The sequence below is a fragment of the Salmo salar genome, chromosome ssa13 (assembly GCF_905237065.1).
Source record: "Salmo salar chromosome ssa13, Ssal_v3.1, whole genome shotgun sequence".
In the NCBI taxonomy this organism is placed as follows: Eukaryota; Metazoa; Chordata; class Actinopteri; order Salmoniformes; family Salmonidae; genus Salmo; species Salmo salar.
This window is the reverse complement of record NC_059454.1, coordinates 104,471,247-104,495,582: the sequence shown is the minus strand read 5'-3', so window position 1 is coordinate 104,495,582 and position 24,336 is coordinate 104,471,247. Positions and strand designations below refer to the sequence as shown.

Below are 24,336 nucleotides of genomic sequence, written 5' to 3'. Positions count from 1 at the left end.
GACTGTATGTTTGTTTATTCCATGTGTAACTCTGTTGTTGTTTGTGTCGCACTGCTTTGCTTTATCTTGGCCAGGTCGTAGTTGTAAATGAGAACTTGTTCTCAACTAGCCTCCCTGGTTAAATAAAGGTGAAATTAAATAAAATATAAAATGTAATATTGTGTGGATGAAGGACAGGTGGGTGGCGCGCATGTGTAATAAAGATAAAACAATACCTTGTATAATTTTTGTGCAATTAATATCTATATGCTACATTGAGGTTTTTCTTTCATTATTTTAGGCTATCTGGCATTAGTGGATCAGCCTAAATTTTAGAGCCTATCTGTAGGCCGTGAAATGCGAAATGCTTTTGGGAACAGGCAGAAAAAGTTCATGTCAATCCATGGAGGCAAAAAGGGTAAATGTCGGAGTTTAATTGAATAAGAGAATACTGCGAAATAGAGTTGAAAATAAAGAGAAGGTAGGGACAGAAAATGTATGTTTGGAAAAGATTTGGTGAAGGAGTATAAGAGGATTGATGATAGCAGTGCCGTCTATGATATCTGTGATGATTGTGAGGCACTATACAAATTCGACTCTAAGAAGAAGGGGACTTCAAATGGGGAAATTCAAGGGAACTGTAGGCTACTGTTCAGATGGGTTAAATATAAATGTAAATCTGGACACTGACTATGGGTCTATAACCTCTCACATAGCCTTAATATTAACTCCTGCAGAATTAAGGATTTCTTGCAGAAAAATGATACACCAAACCAAATATAGGCAAAATGTTGAATGGAGAACAGGCGTGGAGAAATAGGATTTCTTTCAGCGTCTTGAGAGAACGTGAACACTCAGATACCTTCTCTAGAGGTGCTTTCTTTATCAGCATCATAAAATATGCATCCAAGACGAACTGAAATCTTTTCAGAAACATGTTAGGTTGTTTTCACAGCATTCTATTTCCTTACAACCAGTCCAATTGATCTTATTTGGAAATCTTGCACAGAAAATCTTTCCCGTTTTTTTTTCTAGTTGTTGTATTTTCTCCCCCGGTCCCTAAACATCTTTGTTCCGGGAAAGAAGACAGAAAAAACTTACTGATGTCAACTACAGTGAACCAAAATATAAATGCAACATGTAAAGCATTGGACCCATGTTTAATGAGCTGAAATAAAAGATCCCAGAAATGTTCCATATGCACAAAAAGCTTATTTCTCTCAAATCTTGTGCTCAAATTTGTTTACATCCCTGTTAGTGAGAATTTCTCCTTTGCCAAGATAATCAATCTACCTGACAGGTGAAGCTAATTAAACAGCATGATCATTACACAGGTGCACCTTGTGCTAGAGACAATAAAAGGCCCCTCTAAACTGTGCAGTTTTGTCACACAACACAATGCCACAGATGTCAAGTTTTGAGGGAGCATGCAATTGGCATGCTGACAGCAGGAATGTCCACTAGTGCAGTTGCCCGAGAATTTTTATGTTATTTTCTCTACCATAAGCCGTCACCAACGTCGTTTTAGAGAATTTGGCAGTATGTCTAATCGGCCATTTTTTTTTTAAGGTACTGTATCTTTGACCAACAGATGCATATCTGTATTCCCAGTCATGTGAAATCTATAGATTAGAGCCTAATGGATTTTTTTCAATTGACTGATTTCCTTAGCTTATATGAACTGTAACTCTAATGCAATATATTGACTTACAAATCAAAAGGTGTTTGTTGGTGGATTGGTGATTTACATTTGTGGATTGGTACTTATTTGTACAGATCGTAATACACGAATACAAAATGCATGCTGTGTGTTCACAATACATTTGGCATGATATTGATCCCATAATAGTACCAGCTTGTCACAGATTGCACCACCAAGACATGATTACTACTTAAGAGTCGGGGCTCGGCCGCTCATTGGCTGAATTTGCTCTCCACCCTTTTCAGCAACTTTTCAGGGAAAAACCTGTAATTTCTGCATTTGTCGATTTCATTACTGTAACAGTTCCCGAGAACGACCTACAGGACGGCATCTTACCTGCTGTAGACATCATGCATAAGGTTTTCTCCCGATTCAATGGCCCATGTTTGGATCGGGTAAAATACTCCTACAATGCCTTTACTGGCTTGGCAAAATTCCATCGGCCTAGTGGTAAGTTACCTTGGTGATGTCGACTTTTAAACAGAGACCGACCACACAAGACTTAACTTCTTGTTTGGATAATATGTATCGGAATGTCTGTCTGCGTTTTTTGGTTTTGCGGTCTAGTTTGATTGCTTTTGTGGACCTTTTAGTTGGCTAAATATAGTTGTGGTCATTAGAACTTTGCACTTCGTCTTGCAGTAGAGTAACGCTTGTTGAGCGCAACGATTCAACCTGCAGTAGAGTAACGCTTGTTGAGCGCAACGATTCAACCTGCAGTAGAGTAACGCTTGTTGAGCCCAACGATTCAACCTGCAGTAGAGTAACGCTTGTTGAGCGCAACGATTCAACCTGCAGTAGAGTAACGCTTGTTGAGCGCAACGATTCAACCTGCAGTAGAGTAACGCTTGTTGAGCGCAACGATTCAACCTGCAGTAGAGTAACGCTTGTTGAGCGCAACGATTCCATTAATAACCTTGTGTAATCTTTATATTAGGCCTAGGTAAAACTTGAGCTTTGACAGTGTAATATTATATTACTTGGATTGTTTTTCACGCACAAACAGTGCATACAGAAACAATGACATGGGGCTTTATTCTTTATTTTCAGTATGTGCAACTTGTTTGTAAAGATAATTTTGTGGTTGAAGTTCAGTTCACTGATCTATTTATTCACCTAAAAGCCTTATTGATAATCAACAACCTATACATTTGTTAAGTCTATTATAGAGGACTGAGCAATGAGCATGCTGTTTGGATACAAGCCAAGTCATTGTAAATGTTTGAGCACATTAATTAGGTGTCCCATTTGTTTATTGCTTATTTGATATGATCATATTATTGTTTTATTATAACCAATTTGTATCATTTTGTGCATGACAACCATGCATACTCCACAAGAACCCTGACCTGTTCACCGGACGTGCTACCTGTCCCAGACCTGCTGTTTTCAACTCTCTAGAGACAGCAGGAGCGGTAGAGATATTCTCAATGATTGGCTATGAAAAGCCAACTGACATTTACTCCTGAGGTGCTGACCTGTTGCACCCTCGACAACTACTGTCATTATTATTATTTAACCCTGCTGGTCATCTATAAACATCTTGGCCATGTTCTGTTATAATCTCCACCTGGCACAGCCAGAAGAGGACTGGCCACCCCTCATAGCCTGGTTCCTCTCTAGGTTTCTTCCTAGGTTCTGGTCTTCCTAGGGAGTTTTTCCTAGCCACTGTGCTTCTACATCTGCATTGCTTGCTGTTTGGGGTTTTAGGCTGGGTTTCTGTACAGCACTTTGTGACATCAGCTGATGTAAGAAGGGCTTTATAAATACATTTGATTGATTGATGCCACCAGGGGTCTATTCGTAGTCCAGAACGTACTCTGGAAAACGCACAGCCATGACTACATGTACAGGAACTCTATTCCACATCATGCAATCAGTAAAGTCAGATTTAAAACACAGATTAAACTACACCTTATGGAACAATGTGGACGGTGAAGAGACACATACACAAGCGCACGCATGCATACGCACACACGCCAGCAGAGCACTCTACACACATGTATGTATTGTGCTATTATACACTGCTCCAAAAAATAAAGAGAACACTAAAATAACACATCCTAGATCTGAATGAATGAAATAATCTTATTAAATACTTTTTTCTTTACATAGTTGAATGTGCTGACAACAAAATCACACAAAAATAATCAATGGAAATCCAATTTATCAACCCATGTAGGTCTGGATTTGGAGTTACACTCAAAATTAAAGTGGAAAACCACACTACAGGCTGATCCAACTTTGCTGTAATGTCCTTAAAAGAAGTGAAAATGAGGCTCAGTAGTGTGTGTGGCCTCCACGTGCCTGTATGACCTCCCTACAATGCCTGGGCATGCTCCTGATGAGGTGGCGGATGGTCTCCTGAGGGATCTCCTCCCAGACCTGGACTAAAGCATCCACCAACTCCTGGACAGTCTGTGGTGCAACGTGGCGTTGGTGGATGGAGCGAGACATGATATCCCAGATGTGCTCAATTGGATTCAGTTCTGGGGAACGGGCGGGCCAGTCCATAGCATCAATGCCTTCCTCTTGCAGGAACTGCTGACACACTCCAGCCACATGAGGTCTAGCATTGTCTTGCATTAGGAGGAACCCAGGGCCAACTGCACCAGCATATGGTCTCACAAGGGGTCTGAGGATCTCATCTCGGTACCTAATGGCAGTCAGGCTACCTCTGGTGAGCACATGGAGGGATGTGCGGCCCCCCAAAGAAATGCCACCCCACACCATGACTGACCCACCGCCAAACCGGTCATGCTGGAGGATGTTGCAGGCAGCAGAACGTTCTCCACGGCGTCTCCAGACTCTGTCACGTCTGTCACGTGCTCAGTGTGAACCTGCTTTCATCTGTGAAGAGCACAGGGCGCCAGTGGCGAATTTGCCAACCTTGGTGTTCTCTGGCAAATGCCAAACGTCCTGCACGGTGTTGGGCTGTAAGCACAACCCCCACCTGTGGACGTCGGGCCCTCATACCACCCTCATGGAGTCCGTTTCTGACCGTTTGAGCAGACACATGCACATTTGTGGCCTGCTGGAGGTCATTTTGCAGGGCTCTGGCAGTGCTCCTCCTGCTCCTCCTTGCACAAAGGCTGAGGTAGCGGTCCTGCTGCTGGGTTGTTGCCCTCCTACGGCCTCCTCCACGTCTCCTGATGTACTGGCCTGTCTCCTGGTAGCGCCTCCATGCTCTGGACACTACGCTAACAGACACAGCAAACCTTCTTGCCACAGCTCGCATTGATGTGCCATCCTGGATGAGCTGCACTACCTGAGCCACTTGTGTGGGTTGTAGACTCCGTCTCATGCTACCACTAGAGTGAAAGCACCGCCAGCATTCAAAAGTGACCAAAACATCAGCCAGGAAGCATAGGAACTGTGAAGTGGTCTGTGGTCACCACCTGCAGAACCACTCCTTTTATTGGGGGTGTTTTGCTAACTGCCTATAATTTCCACCTGTTGTCTATTCCATTTGAACAACAGCATGTGAAATTTATTGTCAATCAGTGTTGCTTCCTAAGTGGACAGTTTGATTTCACAGAAGTGTGATTGACTTGGAGTTACATTGTGTTGTTTAAGTGTTCCCTTTATTTTTTTGAGCAGTATACATGTTGTATTTTAGATATGTAGTGGTGAAATAATGTTATATGTACCATTTTGTTCTTGTTTTTGCCTTAACTTGTTTGGACCCCAAGAAGAGGTCCAAACAGCCTTGGCAGGAACTAATGGGGATCTATAATAAACCCCAGGAAGAGTAGCTGCAGCCTTGGCAGGAACTAATTGGGATCTATAATAAACCCCAGGAAGAGTAGCTGCAGCCTTGGCAGGAACTAATGGGGATCTATAATAAACCCCAGGAAGAGTAGCTGCAGCCTTGGCAGGAACTAATTGGGATCTATAATAAACCCCAGGAAGAGTAGCTGCAGCCTTGGCAGGAACTAATGGGGATCTATAATAAACCCCAGGAAGAGTAGCTGCAGCCTTGGCAGGAACTAATGGGGAGCTATAATAAACTGGGTCCGTGCAGGAAGAGTAGCTGCTGCTTGGCAGGAACTAATGGGGATCTATAATAAACCCCAGGAAGAGTAGCTGCTGCCTTGGCAGGAACTAATGGGGCAGCTATAATAAACCCCAGGAAGAGTAGCTGCAGCCTTGGCAGGAACTAATGGGGATCTATAATAAACCCCAGGAAGAGTAGCTGCTGCTTGGCAGGAACTAACGGGGATCTATAATAAACCCCAGGAAGAGTAGCGCGCCTTGGCAGGAACTAATGGGGAGCTATAATAAACCCCAGGAAGAGTAGCTGCAGCCTTGGCAGGAACTAATGGGGATCTATAATAAACCCCAGGAAGAGTAGCTGCAGCCTTGGCAGGAACTAATGGGGAGCTATAATAAACCCCAGGAAGAGTAGCTGCTGCTTGGCAGGAACTAATGGGGATCTATAATAAACCCCAGGAAGAGTAGCTGCAGCCTTGGCAGGAACTAATGGGGATCTATAATAAACCCCAGGAAGAGTAGCTGCTGCTTGGCAGGAACTAATGGGGATCTATAATAAACCCCAGGAAGAGTAGCTGCTGCCTTGGCAGGAACTAATGGGGATCTATAATAAACCCCAGGAAGAGTAGCTGCAGCCTTGGCAGGAACTAATGGGGATCTATAATAAACCCCAGGAAGAGTAGCTGCTGCCTTGGCAGGAACTAATGGGGATCTATAATAAACCCCAGGAAGAGTAGCTGCAGCCTTGGCAGGAACTAATGGGGATCTATAATAAACCCCAGGAAGAGTAGCTGCTGCCTTGACAGGAACTAATGGGGAGCTATAATAAACCCCAGGAAGAGTAGCTGCTGCCTTGGCAGGAACTAATGGGGAGCTATAATAAACCCCAGGAAGAGTAGCTGCAGCCTTGGCAGGAACTAATGGGGAGCTATAATAAACCCCAGGAAGAGTAGCTGCTGCCTTGGCAGGAACTAATGGGGAGCTATAATAAACCCCAGGAAGAGTAGCTGCTGCCTTGGCAGGAACTAATGGGGAGCTATAATAAACCCCAGGAAGAGTAGCTGCAGCCTTGGCAGGAACTAATGGGGAGCTATAATAAACCCCAGGAAGAGTAGCTGCAGCCTTGGCAGGAACTAATGGGGAGCTATAATAAACCCCAGGAAGAGTAGCTGCAGCCTTGGCAGGAACTAATGGGATCCTTAATAAATACAAACAAACAAAACAACAACAAAGGTCTCTGGTCTCCCATCCATAGTTGTAAATCATTGTATCCTGAGATGACCTGTACATTACATTATATAGTGCAAATATACATATCAAACTGTCACCCCCCCCCTCTAAATTAAGGATAATTGATTGTACCATTTTAAATAGGACAACTAGACTGCTCAAGTTGGACACACTAGCACACCTTGCCTTTTTGACCTAGGGCCAGGGGGTTCAGAAAGCCTGTCTCGGCTAACTTAATTACAGTGCAGGAAAGCCTAAGTACATGTAAGAAGGCCTAAGTACATTTTAACTGTACCTGTCACAGTACAGTACCTTGACCAAGGGCCAAAGGGTCATGGACTAATTCTGCCTCTGCTTACAGTCTCTAAATACTAAGGCTAAGCCTGAAATGGCAACCTGTTCACTATATTGTGCACTACTTTTGACATGAGCCCTGTTCAAATGTAGTGCACTGAATAGGGTGCCATTTCGGACGCAATATAAGTATTTTCCCTGTGGCTACCTGGCTGGTGTACAGTAACGGGTCTAGAGGTAACTATCTGGCTGGTTTACAGTTAACTATCTGGCTGGTGTACAGTACAGTAACAGGTCTGGAGGTAACTATCTGGCTGGTTTACAGTAACAGGTCTGGAGGTAACTATCTGGCTGGTGTACAGTACAGTAACAGGTCTGGAGGTAACTATCTGGCTGGTGTACAGTACAGTAATAGGTCTGGAGGTAACTACCTGGCTGGTGTACAGTAACAGGTCTGGAGGTAACTACCTGGCTGGTGTACAGTACAGTAACAGGTCTGGAGGTAACTATCTGGCTGGTGTACAGTACAGTAACAGGTCTGGAGGTAACTATCTGGCTGGTGTACAGTAACAGGTCTGGAGGTAACTATCTGGCTGGTTTACAGTAACAGGTCTGGAGGTAACTATCTGGCTGGTTTACAGTAACAGGTCTGGAGGTAACTATCTGGCTGGTTTAAAGTAACAGGTCTGGAGGTAACTATCTGGCTGGTTTACAGTAACAGGTCTGGAGGTAACTATCTGGCTGGTGTACAGTAACAGGTCTGGAGGTAACTACCTGGCTGGTTTACAGTAACAGGTCTGGAGGTAACTACCTGGCTGGTTTACAGTACAGTAACAGGTCTGGAGGTAACTACCTGGCTGGTTTACAGTACAGTAACAGGTCTGGAGGTAACTACCTGGCTGGTTTACAGTACAGTAACAGGTCTGGAGGTAACTATCTGGCTGGTTTACAGTACAGTAACAGGTCTGGAGGTAACTATCTGGCTGGTTTACAGTAACAGGTCTGGAGGTAACTATCTGGCTGGTTTACAGTAACAGGTCTGGAGGGAACTCGGTATCACCACAGGGCTTTGGTGTTAATAATAGTAACATGCTCATGAAATCTCTCGCACGTCTCACTGCATTGCAGCAGGCAACCGTCAACACATCTATTTCTGACCAAGGCTATGTCTGAAATCGCACCCTATTCCCTTTGTGGAGAAATACTTTTGACCAGAGTTCACAGGGCTCTGGTTGAAACTAGTGCACTGTATAGGGAATAGGGTGGAATTTTGGATGCAGACATAGAGCTGGATTCAATCCGTATCGCTGAAATTCAGTGCTATAGCCCTTAATCTTCTTTCCAATCCTCTCCTCTTCCAGGTGCATTACTTAAAAAGTCTGCAGTTAAACACACAGCCCCTGACCTCCCTGAGATGCCCCCATGTAGCTTTACTCCAGAAGTATACAAGGTACAGTAAGAAGGCAGGGTTTACATTAACAAAGTTGGAGTGTCAAACTTAGAACAGTGCTGGGTTTGAGTCAATTCCATTTTAATACAGTCAATTCAGGAAGTAAACTAAAATTCTAAATTCCTGAGCAGAAAATTATAATGCGGAAATTTAGAATTTCACTTTACTTCCTGAATTGACTAAATTGACCCCCAACCCTGTTGCGAAGTTTCAGTAACAGTGTATTCATCTTAGTATAGTATGTATAATTTCTTGCCTTTTATAATATAATCTACCCAGGACATTCATATTGAACATGGGATCTTTATTCTAGGACATGTCCAAAGAGCGTATGATGGAGATTCGGAGACAGTACTGCAACCCAATGACCATGAAAGTGACCTACTACAAGAAGCCAGTGTACATCCACCAGGGACACATGCAGTGGCTGTGGGACGTGGACGGGAGGCGCTACCTAGACCTGTTCGCTGGCGTTGCCACTGTCAGCGTGGGGCACTGCCACCCGTAAAAACCTTTCATATACCCATCACCATCCACCTAGCCTGAGTACCTGTCTACAGTATTTAGCTTGACAATGAACAATGGGGTTGGAAAGAGCACAAACACATCTGGGACCAGGCTACTGTATTTAAATGAAGTTCCAAAGATCCTCTGAACATTTCTAAGTTGTTTCTGATGTTGTGTCTCTGTAGAAAGGTGACAGAGGCGGCAGAGAAGCAACTGCGAAAGCTGTGGCACACAACTAACATCTACGTGTATTCCCCTCTGCATGAGTACACTGAGAAGCTCGCTGCCACCCTGCCAGACCCGCTGAAGGTACAGTACCATATCTTCGCTTGTTTGTTCTGTTTATTTCTATGTATGATTACTGTGACGTTTCACCACCACACACACAGAACTTTATCTGCGATGTTGGTCCGTTTCCGCAGTTCCACATGTTCCGGATTACCAAATGACCAAACCCATGGGCATCCATTGTATGGATTTCTATTGAGACAAAGCGCCATAATTGCAAACATGAATATCCTGTCTGTACCTGTGTTTCCTGCTAGGTTATCTACCTGACAAACAGTGGCTCTGAGGCCAACGACATGGCTATGCTCATGGCTAGGCTACACACAGGAAACTTTGACGTCATCACACTGAGGTAACCCTGGCTACGGTTTGGTTTTTATTGGTTTACTGAATGAATGTTCAACTGTGATAATAAGTGGTTGTTTAGTCTCTTTTCTACGCAGTGTGTTAACAGACTGATGGAAAACAGTGTATGGTGGTAGTACCTTCTACTCTCGTGTTACCTCACAGGAGAAGTCTGACCTGCTTCCTCACTCAAAACAGGGAGAACAGTCTGATCATAAACTAAACTGTGAATTAACTCGCCTGGTCGCCTGTCTGTTGCAGGGGGTCCTACCATGGTGGCAGTCCACATACTATGGGTCTCACCTCCAATGCAGCCTATAAGTATCCTGTTGCCTCTGGGTTAGGCTGCCACAATGTAAGTATGAGATGACGATCACTACTGTCTGTTACCAGGGCCGGCCCGCTTATTAGGCTGCCGCCTATGAGGGCAGCTTTTTCTGAGCTAAACTGACCAGGACGCACCTCCAACAACACATAAAACCTCACATAATTCTGCTCCAAAACAATGACACTTTCTCTCAACCAGTGGCATGTGGGCTTTTTAGGTGAGCGCTGACGCCGCCCTGTGATAAGCAGTGCCCACTTTGTCAAAGACAAGGATGCAAAATATTTATCTTGTCCATTCCCAGCATGCCTCTCTAGGGTGCTGTTGGAGAGATGCATCTCTGCAGCGCTCCACCAGCGTTCTGTCCAAAAACATTATCTGGCATAAATCATGTAGCAGATACAGGATATGGTAGAAAGAGTATGTGGCCTTTTCTGTAGCCTACAGGCTGGAGATAAAATGGATGACAATGTAATGAGACGGACACTTCAATGCTTCAATGTCTGGAAAGATACATATATAAAATACATATATTAGACGTCTTTTCAACATAATTTTGCTTACTGGGACTATTCCAGTAGGGGTGGCAATTGTGTGGTCTTGCCTAGGGCAGCAGAACGGCCAGGACCAGCCCTGTCTGTTACTATGTATTAATGAAGTTTTAGGTCCCAGGACCTGAGTTTGATGAATGACAGAATAGTCATTTTCCACCCATGACACTTTATATCTTACATTCTTACATTCTAAACTACAATGGCCGATCTATTACAGCAATCTGGGTTTTAAAACCTCTGAGATTTATTTGAAGCTATGCCACAGTGAGTATGAGACAGGTTTAACCTGAATTTGGCTCTTCTCCTCCCAGACCATGTGTCCTGATGTATTTGCTGGCCCATGGGGAGGAAGCAACTGTAGAGACTCCCCAGTCCAGACCATTAGGGACTGTAGCTGTCCTCAAGGTACAGTAAAACACACACACACACACACACACACACACACACACACACACTCACACCGAGTGTAGTCATCTATGAACCACCAGGGAGGTCTTATGAGTCTCCAAATTACACACACGTGCGCAAACACAGACACAACCCCACCCACCCACCCAAACACTGAAACTCAGCATTAGGCTTAGACTGTATCCTGCCTTCTGGTTGGTTCAACCTTCAACCCACTGCAGCTTAGTTAGAGACGGATATATCCTTGAACACACTGAGCACAGGGTGAGATGGGATTTATATCATTAGGAGTGTTTACATAGGTCATACTGATCTAGGATGAGAATTTGAGCCAGTTTGCTACAGCAGGAAAATAATCCTGCAGCAACAGGAAATATGAATTACTATTTGGATTAAACATTTTTGTTGAGGTTGATACATTTTTTGTGAGGGCAAATCAAGTGTGACATTACATTATTATTTTTTTAAGTGGAAATGATAAACTTTTTAGAAGCCTTTTTAAACCTTAAGTACACAAGTTAACATTTTGTGCTGTGCAGGAACATTTCTCAGCAACAAAACAGTGATCAAATTAGGCTAACATTCTACATCTGTAGCCCGGGCTTTATTATATCATGTGACCAAGCCTATTATTACACTGCCTATTTTGTGCATTATAATACATAACGCTACAGTGATATTTTATCTATAGAAAGTCAATGTATTTTCCAACATCGACTGTTAATGCTGTTATGTGCTAAATCCTGTTTTGTCTGTGCTAAAGTATGTCGCAGACTATAGACAGAGAGGGAATTTTAGTCATATTCAATCAAAACCTGTATCTGGTTGTAAAACTCCAGTAGTATGTTATTCCGCTCAGTTGAATAAGGGTGAGGATTATGAAGCAAACCTGAAAGTCAGTCTAAAGCCAAGAATACTTTTTGTACAGTCCAGTTCAAAAGTCCTATTTTTATCAAACATTTACCGTTTCCATGAAAATTCTTCAACCCATTCACTTTATCTTACGTTAGCTGTCTGTCAGCTAGTAACACTACTGCACCTGGAAATCTGTCAAACAAGATGCAGATCCAGTGTTTACACCACCTTGATAGAGGAAGTTTAATTAAGGGTAATAATGTGTAACAGCATTAATGCTGTTTGTTTGTTGGTAGTGAAACACATTATTACCCTTGATTGCTGACACGCAAAACATTTTTATGGGGGGACTATATCGACAATGGACTAATGAAACAAATACCAAAAAGAGAATTTTATGTTGGAATTTTCCTTTAATTTACTGTCGTTCTTCAATTACAGGATCATGTACGGCGAATGACAAATACATTGGGCAGCTGAACGAGGTCTTTGCCACCAGTGTTCCCAGTCGTATCGCAGCTTTCTTCGCTGAACCTATTATGGTACAGTTCTTATGGTTCAGTTATCATTGCAACATCTCCATCGCTACAAAAAGTAGGGATAAGGCAAATTATATGGCTTTAAACAAGAAGCTGTGACTAAAAACACATAAAGTAAGAACAATGTAGCAGATTGCTATGGGGAACAATCACAAGCTGAAGAAGCCAACTCTTAATTGGCTATCATTCCAGCTCAGCTAACAAAGGCTAATTATCTTCATAGGAGAGACGGGCTGAAGTATATTTATCTCTACATAAGCTATTGACTACTGGTTCTAGTGGTCATGCTTTAGCATTGTTGCTCCTGAGTGGTGCAGCGGTCTAAGGCACTGCATCTCAGTGCTAGAGGCGTCACTACAGACCCTGGTTCAATTCCAGTTTCACAACCGGCCATGATTGGGAGTCCCATAGGGCGGCGCACAATTGGCCCAGCATCATCCGGGTTAGGGTTTGGCCGGGCTAGGCCGTCATTGTAAATAGTTAAAAGACTTGCTTAGTTAAATAAATGGTTATTTCTAGCTCCATATAATCTGACAAGTACAGACAATTAAATGTACATGTAATTATTTATCTTCTAGGTCCAATATAAACGTGACTCGTTGTGGAGATGTTGCATTACAGATTTGTCATGTATTTGAGTGTTTACTGCTGAAAATAAACAATTGTCACAGGATAGTTGTGGTTTCATATATTGTTTAATTGTTATCTTATATTGCTTTGTGTATTTCTACAGGGAGTTGGAGGAGCTGTCCAGTACCCCAAGAACTTCCTGAAGGATACCTACAAACTTGTGAGGGAGAGAGGTGGGGTCTGCATTGCAGATGAGGTTAGCTACGTTTTCTATATTCCATCCTTGTATGTATATTTTCAATATTCCTATTTGTTTATATATCATTAATTACATATAACAAACAACAACTATATAGACGCTTCAGAAATCATGAATAAGCAAGTCATCATGCTACATGGATGTCAAAATGGTTACGCCCACATAAATCTGTATGTCAACCATGTTTCCTGTTTGTACCTGGTCTTCTCTGCATCAGGTCCAGACAGGGTTTGGCCGCACAGGAAGTCACTTCTGGGGGTTCCAAGGTCATGATGTCATACCAGACATGGTCACCATGGCAAAGGGCATCGCTAATGGCTTTCCTATGGGAGCGGTTGTCACGACACCTGGTAAGACAGGAAGCACTTTATTTATTTATCACCTCAGTGGAGGGGAAGAAGGTATAGCACTTCACACTCTGTCACACACATGTCCATAGCTACTGTTTAATAAAACAATGACTGCATGACACATGCTGAATAGAATAGAAACGTCTTCTGTCTTCCTCAACACACACACACACACACACACACACACACACACACACACACACACACACACAGGGTCAGCAGCAGTGCAGCGTCTCTTGATGGAGAGCGATTGTGGGGGTTTAGGAATGGAAAGGAAACTCCAGGGTGATGTTGATTCTTACATAACGGATTTGCTCACTGCCATCATCCTTCAGTCAATTCAGGATGTAAATAGAAATTCTAATTTGATTTCTCTTAATTGAAAAGTCATCACATCATGCTATACAGTGGAAACTAACTCTGGAACCTTACAGGTTCTATAACTGAAAACCCGAATACAGGTTCTGTAAGGACAGTGATGCAGGTTCTGTAAGGACAGTGATGCAGGTTCTGTAAGGACAGTGATGCAGGTTCTGTAAGGACAGTGATGCAGGTTCTGTAAGGACAGTGATGCAGTTTCTGTAAGGACAGTGATACAGGTTCTGTAAGGACAGTGATACAGGTTCTATAACTGAGAACCCGAATACAGGTTCTGTAAGGACAGTGATACAGGTTCTGTAAGGACAGTGATGCAGGTTCTGTAAGGACAGTGATGCAGGTTCTGTAAGGACAGTGATGCAGGTTCTGTAAGGACAGTGATACAGGTTCTATAACTGAGAACCCGAATACAGGTTCTGTAAGGACAGTGATGCAGGTTCTGTAAGGACAGTGATGCAGGTTCTGTAAGGACAGTGATACAGGTTCTGTAAGGACAGTGATACAGGTTCTGTAACTGAGAAATGTGATACTGGTTCTAAAAGCGAGAGCCGTGATATTCAGTACCTGTCAAAAGTTTGGACACCTATTCATTCAAGGTTTTTTCTTTATTTTTACTATTTTCTACATTGTAGAATAATAGTGAAGACATCAAAACTATGAAATAACACATATGGAATCATGTAGTAACCAAAAAAGTGTTAAACGTATCAAAATATATTTTATATTTGAGATTCTTCAAAGTAGCCATCCTTTGCCTTGATGACAGCTTTGCACACTCTTGGCATTCTCTCAACCAGCTTCATGAAGTATTCACCTGGAATGCATTTCAATTAACAGGTGTGCCTTGTTAAAAGTTAATTTGTGGAATTTCTTTCCTTCTTATTGCGTTCGAGCCAATCAGTTATGTTGTGACAAGGTATGGTTGGTATACAGAAGATAGGCCTATTTGGTAAAAGAACAAGTCCATATTATGGCAAGAACAGCTCAAATAAGGAAAGAGAAATGACAGTTCATCATTACTTCAAGATATGAAGGTCAGTCAATGCGGAACATTTCAAGAACTTTGAAAGTTTCTACAAGTGCAGTCGCAAAAACCATCAAGCGATATGATGAAACTGGCTCTCATGAGGACCGCCACAGGAAAGGAAGACCCAGAGTTACCTCTGCTGCAGAAAATAAGTTCATTAGAGTTAACAGCCTCAGAAATCGGCAATTAACTGCACCTCAGATTGCAGGACAAATAAATGCTTCACACAGTTCAAGTAACAGACACATCTCACAACTGTTCAGAGGAGACTGCGTGAATCAGGCCTTCATGGTCAAATTGCTGCAAAGAAACTACTACTGAAGGACACCAACAAGAAGAAGAGACGTGCTTGGGCCAAGAAACACGAGCAATGGCCATTAGACCGGTGGAAATCTGTCCTTTGGTCTGATGAGTCCAAATTTGAGATTTTTGGTTCTAACCGCTGTCTTTGTGAGATGCAGAGTAGGTGAATGGATGATCTCCGCATGTGTGGTTCCCACCATGAAGCATGGAGGAGGTGTGATGGTGCTTTGCTGGTGACACTGTCAGTGATTTTATTTAGAATTCAAGGCACACTTAACCAGCATGCCTATCACAGCATTCTGCAGCGATACACCATCCCATCTGGTTTGCGCTTAGTGGGACTATCATTTGTTTTTCAACAGGACAGTAATCCAACACACCTTCAGGCTGTGTAAGGGCTATTTGACCAAGGAGAGTGATGGAGAGCTGAATCCGATGACCTGGCCTCTACAATCACCTGACCTCAAACCAATTGAGATGGTTTGGGATGAGTTGGATCGCAGAGTGAAGGAAAAGCAGCCAACAAGTGCTCAGCATATGTAGGAACTCCTTCAAGACTGTTGGGAAAGCATTCCAGGTGAAGCTGGTTGAGAGAATGCCAAGAGTGTGCAAAGCTGTCAAGGCAAAGGGTGGCTACTTTGAAGAATCTCAAATATTGAGATTGACATCAGACAACACACCACTGTCTCTGTGTGCCAGTGCATGTTTTGAGGTGTGAGGCAACATAACCAGCTAACCCTTCCAGGATCAGTCTCAGCTTTCAACAGGTCTCAGAGTGTAGTAATAATCACTATTGTAATGTGGTATTGATTTCCCTTGTTCTGGATTCCTCCACTTTTCAGTCCGTGGCCTGTGGTCTGTATCAAGGGTTGGAACCCGTTCAAGGAACAGAACCCAAACTGAAAGTGATCTATACTGTTCCGGAACAGAACCGTTATTTTAAAAACATGGGAACTGGTTAATAACAGAATTTTTTTTCCAGTCCCACAAAAATCACAACAAAGCACCTATGCAAGCCCTCACTCATAAAGTTATTCCATCGTCTGCCAGCTGGAAATCTTTGACAGTGGGGGAGTGTGTGTAGGTTACTTGCCGCTCCCCTCTGAAGCATAGGTTACCTACTGATGACGTTACAAGCGCAATTCAGAAATTAGAGAGCGATGTTTAATTAGAGAACAATGGATTTACTTTTTCAATGCTAGTTAAGGACTGAGTGTACAAAACATTAAGGACATCTGCTCTTTCCATGACATAGAATGACCAGGTGAATCCAGGTGAAAGCTGATCCCTTATTGATGTCACTTGTTAAATCCACTTAAAAAACAGTGTAGACGAAGGGGAGGAGACAGGTTAAAGAAGTATTTTTTTAAGCCTTGAGACATGGATTGTATGTGTGTGTGTGTGTGTCATTCAGAGGGTGAATTGGCAAGACAAAATATTTAAGTGCCTTTGAACGGGGTATGGTAGTAGGTGCCAGGCCGGTTTGTGTCAAGAACTGCAACCCTGCTGGGTTTTTCACGCTCAACAGCTTCCCGTGTGTATCGAGAATGGTCCACCACCCAAAGGACATCCAGCCAACTTGATACAACTGTGGAAAACAGCATCCCTGTGGAACACATTTGACACCTTGTAGAATCCATGCCCCAATGAATTGAGGCTGTTCTGGGGGCGAAAGGGTTTGCAACTCAATATTAGGAAGGCTTCCTTAATGTTTTATGCACTCAGTGTATATTTTCACATTGGACTTAACTACAAAAAGGTGAGATGTTTTGAATTTTAGTGTTGTTCTGCACAGCTTGTTAGCTAGCTGGCTAACGTTTGCTCTGGTCCAACGTTAAACCAACTCGGACGTTGACATTCAAAGTTACTCCATAGAAGTCGCTCCTCCTAGGTATAATTCTGTGGTACTAATTCAGATAATGCATGTCATAACAAAATGGCTAGCGCTTCAATGCAAGCTTGCTCACCCTCAAAATGTCAGTTGCATCTCTAGCCCTATCATGTGACTGGTAGCATAGTGTGTGTTTGTCTTTCAGTATGACTAAACCGTGCTGTTACGGTAAAATACAATTTGCTCTTCATGACTTTCCTTTACAGATGAAATCACTTCCCCACTCCACAGCAAGCTGCTCTATCTGCACTGATTGGTAAAGTCATTTAATGTTGAGCGAAATGTTTAAAAAATATATATCTCAGAGGTTTAAAAAGGAACAGAAGGGAACAATATAAACATGTACTTGTTTAACCAGTCTAACCAGTTGAGAACTTTGTTGCTGGTTGGAACAGAACTAAAAAAAGAATGGTTCTGTTCAGAACGATTGGAAAATAATTTTGGTTTCAACCCCTGGTCTGTATACACGGATAAGCTCTGTTCAGTTCACACGTGTTCATCAGACCAGGGTGTAATCAGTTCAACATCCCCCTGATGACCCCCGAGTTGGGCCACACACACAAACACACACCAGAGGAGGCTGGTGGGAGGAGCTATAGGAGGACATGCTATTGGTAATGGCTGGAAAGAATAGGTATCAAATACATAGGTATCAATAGGTATCAAATACATAGGTATCAAACATATGGAAACCACGTTTGACTCCATTCCATTAATTCCATTTCAGCCATTACAATGAGCCCATCCCCCTCTGACTGACACACACTCTCTATCTCTCCTATGAATCCTTCTATGGAAGGAGTTTTTCCCTAGAATGATGAGGTGTGAAGTGAGCTGTCCCACTCAGCTCTGGTTGTGACTTGTTTTCCAGAGATTGCCGCTTCATTTGCCAAGGGAGTTCACTTCAACACGTTCGGCGGTAATCCTGTGGCTTGTGCCATCGCCTCATCTGTTCTGGATGTAAGCAGAAACACATCCAACTAAACCAGTGTTTCTCAACATCCAGTCCTCCAGTAGCCCCAACAGCACACATTTGGATTGTAGGCCCGGACAAAAACACAACTGATTCAACTCAAGAGGGATTGATGATTAGTTGAATCAGGGGTGCTATTCCAGGGCTACAATAACAATGTGTACTGTTGGTGGTACTGGAGGACTGCATGTTGAGAAACACTGAAATAAACTACCATCTATGATCTGAGCTACTGTTTATGAATCATTTTCTTCTGCGTTTCAATTTACTTTATGCCACGTGCTTATTATTAGAATTTGCCCTAAATTGTTTTCAATATTTTAAGAGTATATTAGAGTACCATAAAAGTAGATTTCAGCTTTAGAATTTGCATGTCACAGAAGTACACATAATTTTAAAACATTTCATCGCATTGCTAATGCACCATGTTCCTTCATCTTGCACACCATAGAAATATGACTATAATTGCACTTCCATGTTGCAAGCCACCATTATTCTTGCTAATACTCCATGTGTTAATGATGATAAATGTTCCACCATTATTCTTGCACCATTAACTCCATGTGTTAATGTTCCACCATACAATTATAGTAAGGAACTCTATTTCTATTTCACCACCAGACCATGGAGGAGGATGGCACGCAGCAGATCAGCCACGATGTGGGGACTTATCTGCTGACAGAGCTGGCCAAGATGAGGGACAAGTATGAGATCATCGGGGATGTCCGAGGGAAGGGACTGCAGATTGGAGTGGAGATGGTGAAAGATAAGGTGAGAGGTCCTAGTCCACACCATGGTGAAAGATAAGGTGAGGTCCTGGTCCACACTATGGTGAAAGATAAGGTGAGAGGTCCTAGTCCACACTATGGTGAAAGATAAGGTGAGAGGTCCTAGTCCACACTATGGTGAAAGATAAGGTGAGAGGTCCTAGTCCACACTATGGTGAAAGATAAGGTGAGAGGTCCTAGTCCACACCATGGTGAAAGATAAGGTGAGAGGTCCTAGTCCACACTATGGTGAAAGATAAGGTGAGAGGTCCTAGTCCACACCATGGTGAAAGATAAGGTGAGGTCCTAGTCCACACTATGGTGAAAGATAAGGTGAGAGGTCCTAGTCCACACTATGGTGAAAGATAAGGTGAGAGGTCCTAGTCCACACTGATGAAAGATAAGGTGCGAGGTCCTAGTCCACACTATGGTGAAAAATAAGGTGCGAGGTCCTAGTCCACTATGGTGAAAGATAAGGTGAGAGGTCCTAGTCCACTATGGTGAAAGATAAGGTGAGAGGTCCTAGTCCACTATGGTGAAAGATAAGGTGAGGTCCTAGTCCACACTATGGTGAAAGATAAGGTGAGAGGTCCTAGTCCACACTATGGTGAAAGATAAGGTGAGAGGTCCTAGTCCCACTATGGTGAAAGATAAGGTGAGAGGTCCTAGTCCACACTATGGTGAAAGATAAGGTGAGAGGTCCTAGTCCACACTATGGTGAAAGATAAGGTGAGAGGTCCTAGTCCACACTATGGTGAAAGATAAGGTGAGAGGTCCTAGTCCACACTATGGTGAAAGATAAGGTGAGAGGTCCTAGTCCACACTATGGTGAAAGATAAGGTGAGAGGTCCTAGTCCACACTATGGTGAAAGATAAGGTGAGGTCCTAGTCCACACTATGGTGAAAGATAAGGTGAGAGGTCCTAGTCCACACTATGGTGAAAGATAAGGTGAGAGGTCCTAGTCCACACCATGGTGAAAGATAAGGTGAGAGGTCCTAGTCCACACCATGGTGAAAGATAAGGTGAGAGGTCCTAGTCCACACTATGGTGAAAGATAAGGTGAGAGGTCCTAGTCCACACTATGGTGAAAGATAAGGTGAGAGGTCCTAGTCCACTATGGTGAAAGATAAGGTGAGAGGTCCTAGTCCACTATGGTGAAAGATAAGGTGAGAGGTCCTAGTCCACACTATGGTGAAAGATAAGGTGAGAGGTCCTAGTCCACACTATGGTGAAAGATAAGGTGAGAGGTTCTAGTCCACACTATGGTGAAAGATAAGGTGAGAGGTCCTAGTCACACTATGGTGAAAGATAAGATGAGAGGTCCTAGTCCACACTATGGTGAAAGATAAGGTGAGAGGTCCTAGTCCACACCATGGTGAAAGATAAGGTGAGTTGTCCTAGTCCACTATGGTGAAAGATAAGGTGAGAGGTTCTAGTCCACACTATGGTGAAAGATAAGGTGAGAGGTTCTAGTCCACACTATGGTGAAAGATAAGGTGAGAGGTCCTAGTCCACACTATGGTGAAAGATAAGGTGAGAGGTCCTAGTCCACACTATGGTGAAAGATAAGGTGAGGTCCTAGTCCACACTATGGTGAAAGATAAGGTGAGAGGTTCTAGTCCACACCATGGTGAAAGATAAGGTGAGAGGTCCTAGTCCACACTATGGTGAAAGATAAGGTGAGAGGTCCTAGTCCACACTATGGTGAAAGGTAAGGTGAGAGGTCTTAGTCCACACTATGGTGAAAGATAAGGTGAGAGGTCCTAGTCCACACTATGGTAAAAGATAAGGTGAGGTCCTAGTCCACACTATGGTGAAAGATAAGGTGAGAGGTCCTAGTCCACACCATGGTGAAAGATAAGGTGAGGTCCTAGTCCACACTATGGTGAAAGATAAGGTGAGAGGTCCTAGTCCACACTATGGTGAAAGATAAGGTGAGAGGTCCTAGTCCACACTGGTGAAAGATAAGGTGAGAGGTCCTAGTCCACACTATGGTGAAAGATAAGGTGAGAGGTCCTAGTCCACTATGGTGAAAGATAAGGTGAGAGGTCCTAGTCCACTATGGTGAAAGATAAGGTGAGAGGTCCTAGTCCACTATGGTGAAAGATAAGGTGAGGTCCTAGTCCACACTATGGTGAAAGATAAGGTGAGAGGTCCTAGTCCACACTATGGTGAAAGATAAGGTGAGAGGTCCTAGTCCACACCATGGTGAAAGATAAGGTGAGAGGTCCTAGTCCACACCATGGTGAAAGATAAGGTGAGAGGTCCTAGTCCACACTATGGTGAAAGATAAGGTGAGAGGTCCTAGTCCACACTATGGTGAAAGATAAGGTGAGAGGTCCTAGTCCACTATGGTGAAAGATAAGGTGAGAGGTCCTAGTCCACTATGGTGAAAGATAAGGTGAGAGGTCCTAGTCCACACTATGGTGAAAGATAAGGTGAGAGGTCCTAGTCCACACTATGGTGAAAGATAAGGTGAGAGGTCCTAGTCCACACTATGGTGAAAGATAAGGTGAGAGGTCCTAGTCCACACTATGGTGAAAGATAAGATGAGAGGTCCTAGTCCACACTATGGTGAAAGATAAGGTGAGAGGTCCTAGTCCACACCATGGTGAAAGATAAGGTGAGTTGTCCTAGTCCACTATGGTGAAAGATAAGGTGAGAGGTTCTAGTCCACACTATGGTGAAAGATAAGGTGAGAGGTTCTAGTCCACACTATGGTGAAAGATAAGGTGAGAGGTCCTAGTCCACACTATGGTGAAAGATAAGGTGAGAGGTCCTAGTCCACACTATGGTGAAAGATAAGGTGAGAGGTCCTAGTCCACACTATGGTGAAAGATAAGGTGAGAGGTCCTAGTCCACACCATGGTGAAAGATAAGGTGAGAGGTCCTAGTCCACACTATGGTGAAAGATAAGGTGAGAGGTCCTAGTCCACACTATGGTGAAAGGTAAGGTGAGAGGTCTTAGTCCACACTATGGTGAAAGATAAGGTGAGAGGTCCTAGTCCACACTATGGTGAAAGATAAGGTGAGGTCCTAGTCCACACTATGGTGAAAGATAAGGTGAGAGGTCCTAGTCCACACTATGGTGAAAGATAAGGTGAGAGGTCCTAGTCCACTATGGTGAAAGATAAGGTGAGAGGTCCTAGTCCACACTATGGTGAAAGATAAGGTGAGAGGTCCTAGTCCACACTATGGTGAAAGATAAGGTGAGAGGTCCTAGTCCACACTATGGTGAAAGATAAGGTGAGAGGTCCTAGTCCACTATGGTGAAAGATAAGGTGAGAGGTTCTAGTCCACACTATGGTGAAAGATAAGGTGAGAGGTTCTAGTCCACACTATGGTGAAAGATAAGGTGAGAGGTCCTAGTCCACTATGGTGAAAGATAAGGTGAGAGGTCCTAGTCCACTATGGTGAAAGATAAGGTGAGAGGTTCTAGTCCACACTATGGTGAAAGATAAGGTGCATTGTACAGTAAGAGCAATGCAAATTAACATTTTAATGAACCTGCAAATGAATATTTTAATTCATGAGTTAATGGCTAATTGGGGAGACCTAATTGTTTTTTGTCTACATAATATTATGCACTTTATTCTCAGATGGATTAATAATTTGTTTTAGATTAGTGAAATGATTAGCATAATTGGTTAAATGATTATTCTCGTGTTTTATACTATATCTATACTGGAGTCTATATCTATACAACATCCTGTTTAACCAAGAACTATCACTCACATAGCGTGCGACTTGAACGAGTTTCTGTGCCCTCTCACATGGTCATGGTTCAGTTCATAGAAGTTCAAGTTACTTATTAATCACGAGAGTTCTGCATAACAGCAGAGCAGGCCTGAACATAACCACTGTTCTAACCCACCCAGTCTCCCTCTCTCTGCCTCTCTCTCTCTGTCTCTTGCTCTGTCCTCTATCTCTCCCTCCCTATCAGGCGAGCCGCAAACCTCTCCCACCAGCAGCCATGAGCGAGATCTTCGAAGATACCAAAGACATGGGTGTTCTGATTGGGAAGGGAGGAGTGTATGGACAGGTACTCAAATTCCCCGTGTGTCCTGTCAGTCAGGATCCTCCTGCTAGTAAGCCTTAGCTATGTGGTCTGTCGTGAACCTACATGGCTCCAAAGCAATGTAACAAACCAAGTATCAGTCCATTCAGGTTAAAGTTAATGATAAGTCCTGGGAATGTAGAGCGGGAGGACAAAAGGGCGGCTTGCTGTTTTCGGCTTTTGTCATAGTATGCTATTTTCTGTTCATTTGCATATTCGGTTTGGGTAAAGAATGCACAGATCACTTTGACAGCTTGAGGATTTGAGGTGCCACTTGTTTTAGGAAATACTTCCTAAAACCACAGAGGTTATCTATGAACATACTGTTAATAGCTCTTTCCCTCTCACACCCGCTCTCTCTCTGACCCACAGACATTCCGGATCAAGCCCCCTATGTGTATCACCAGGGACGATGCAGACTTCTTCTTGGCTGTGTTTAACCAGGCCCTACACAACTACATGGAAGATCATCATTAGGCCTGGCTTTCACCTGGTCACTTCTTTCAGATAGATCAAAGGAGGAGTATAGATTTTAGGCAACTGAGAAAAAGACAGGCACTTCAATCACCATTCATCCATGTGAATAAGAAAGACACTAGAGGACCCTCATCTCTCCCACACGATGCAGGACATCATCAACGATCAAAAGCCCTACATACAAAATGCATGACGATGGCGTTTGAGGTAGCCTGGACCCAGGTCTGTTTTGTCTTACATGACCACGATCATAGGAGTTGGGTTTTACAGCACAAACAGATCTGGGACCAGGCTAGCGTTGGGGTGTCAGTCCACTGGATATGAGCCTTAACCAGATTTAGATATGGCACCATGCTTTCTGTTGTTCAAATTGACTCCATGCAGACACGGGCTGGAATGTGGTTTTAACCAATAAGCATTCAGGATTAGACTCACCCGCTGTATAATGTTCACTACATGTAGCTTTTGAGGCACATAAATGAGTTGATTGTAATCACATGTAGAAAACCTGGAGGGAAAACTGTGTTTATGTGAAGATTTACTGACATCTGTTTGTCTCTGTACTGAAACTAATTTTGTTGTAGGTTTAAAATGTGTATATATTTTTTTAAATGTTATTGATTAGTCTTAACTGTGAATATATTCACTTTTAACCCGAGGAAAGGAAACTAGTCAAATAAATCCATGGTACACCTGCCCACATACTGCCAGTGAGAGAGCCATGGACAAACTTTGGGTCAAAATCTGAAATAAAGTTGACCAGTATTTTTACTTGTCAGTCTATTCCATTACCTTTTGAGTGCATGTAAAGTCC

The 24,336-nt window shown here is 43.1% G+C and overlaps 1 protein-coding gene across 1 annotated transcript; it reads left to right on the top strand.

Annotated features, from left to right (window-relative positions):
• Positions 1-1,861: 1,861 nt before the first annotated feature.
• On the top strand, positions 1,862-24,293 carry agxt2 (alanine--glyoxylate aminotransferase 2). Its single transcript, XM_014138871.2, has 14 exons — positions 1,862-2,131; positions 8,560-8,648; positions 8,962-9,152; positions 9,341-9,464; positions 9,701-9,795; positions 10,050-10,143; positions 10,979-11,072; positions 12,372-12,472; positions 13,203-13,295; positions 13,516-13,648; positions 18,119-18,207; positions 18,842-18,991; positions 22,932-23,030; positions 23,418-24,293. The coding sequence occupies exons 1-14, from the start codon at positions 2,032-2,034 to the stop codon at positions 23,520-23,522; spliced, it is 1,557 nt and encodes a 518-aa protein (XP_013994346.1). The 5' UTR covers positions 1,862-2,031; the 3' UTR covers positions 23,523-24,293.
• The last annotated feature ends 43 nt before the right edge of the window (positions 24,294-24,336 follow it).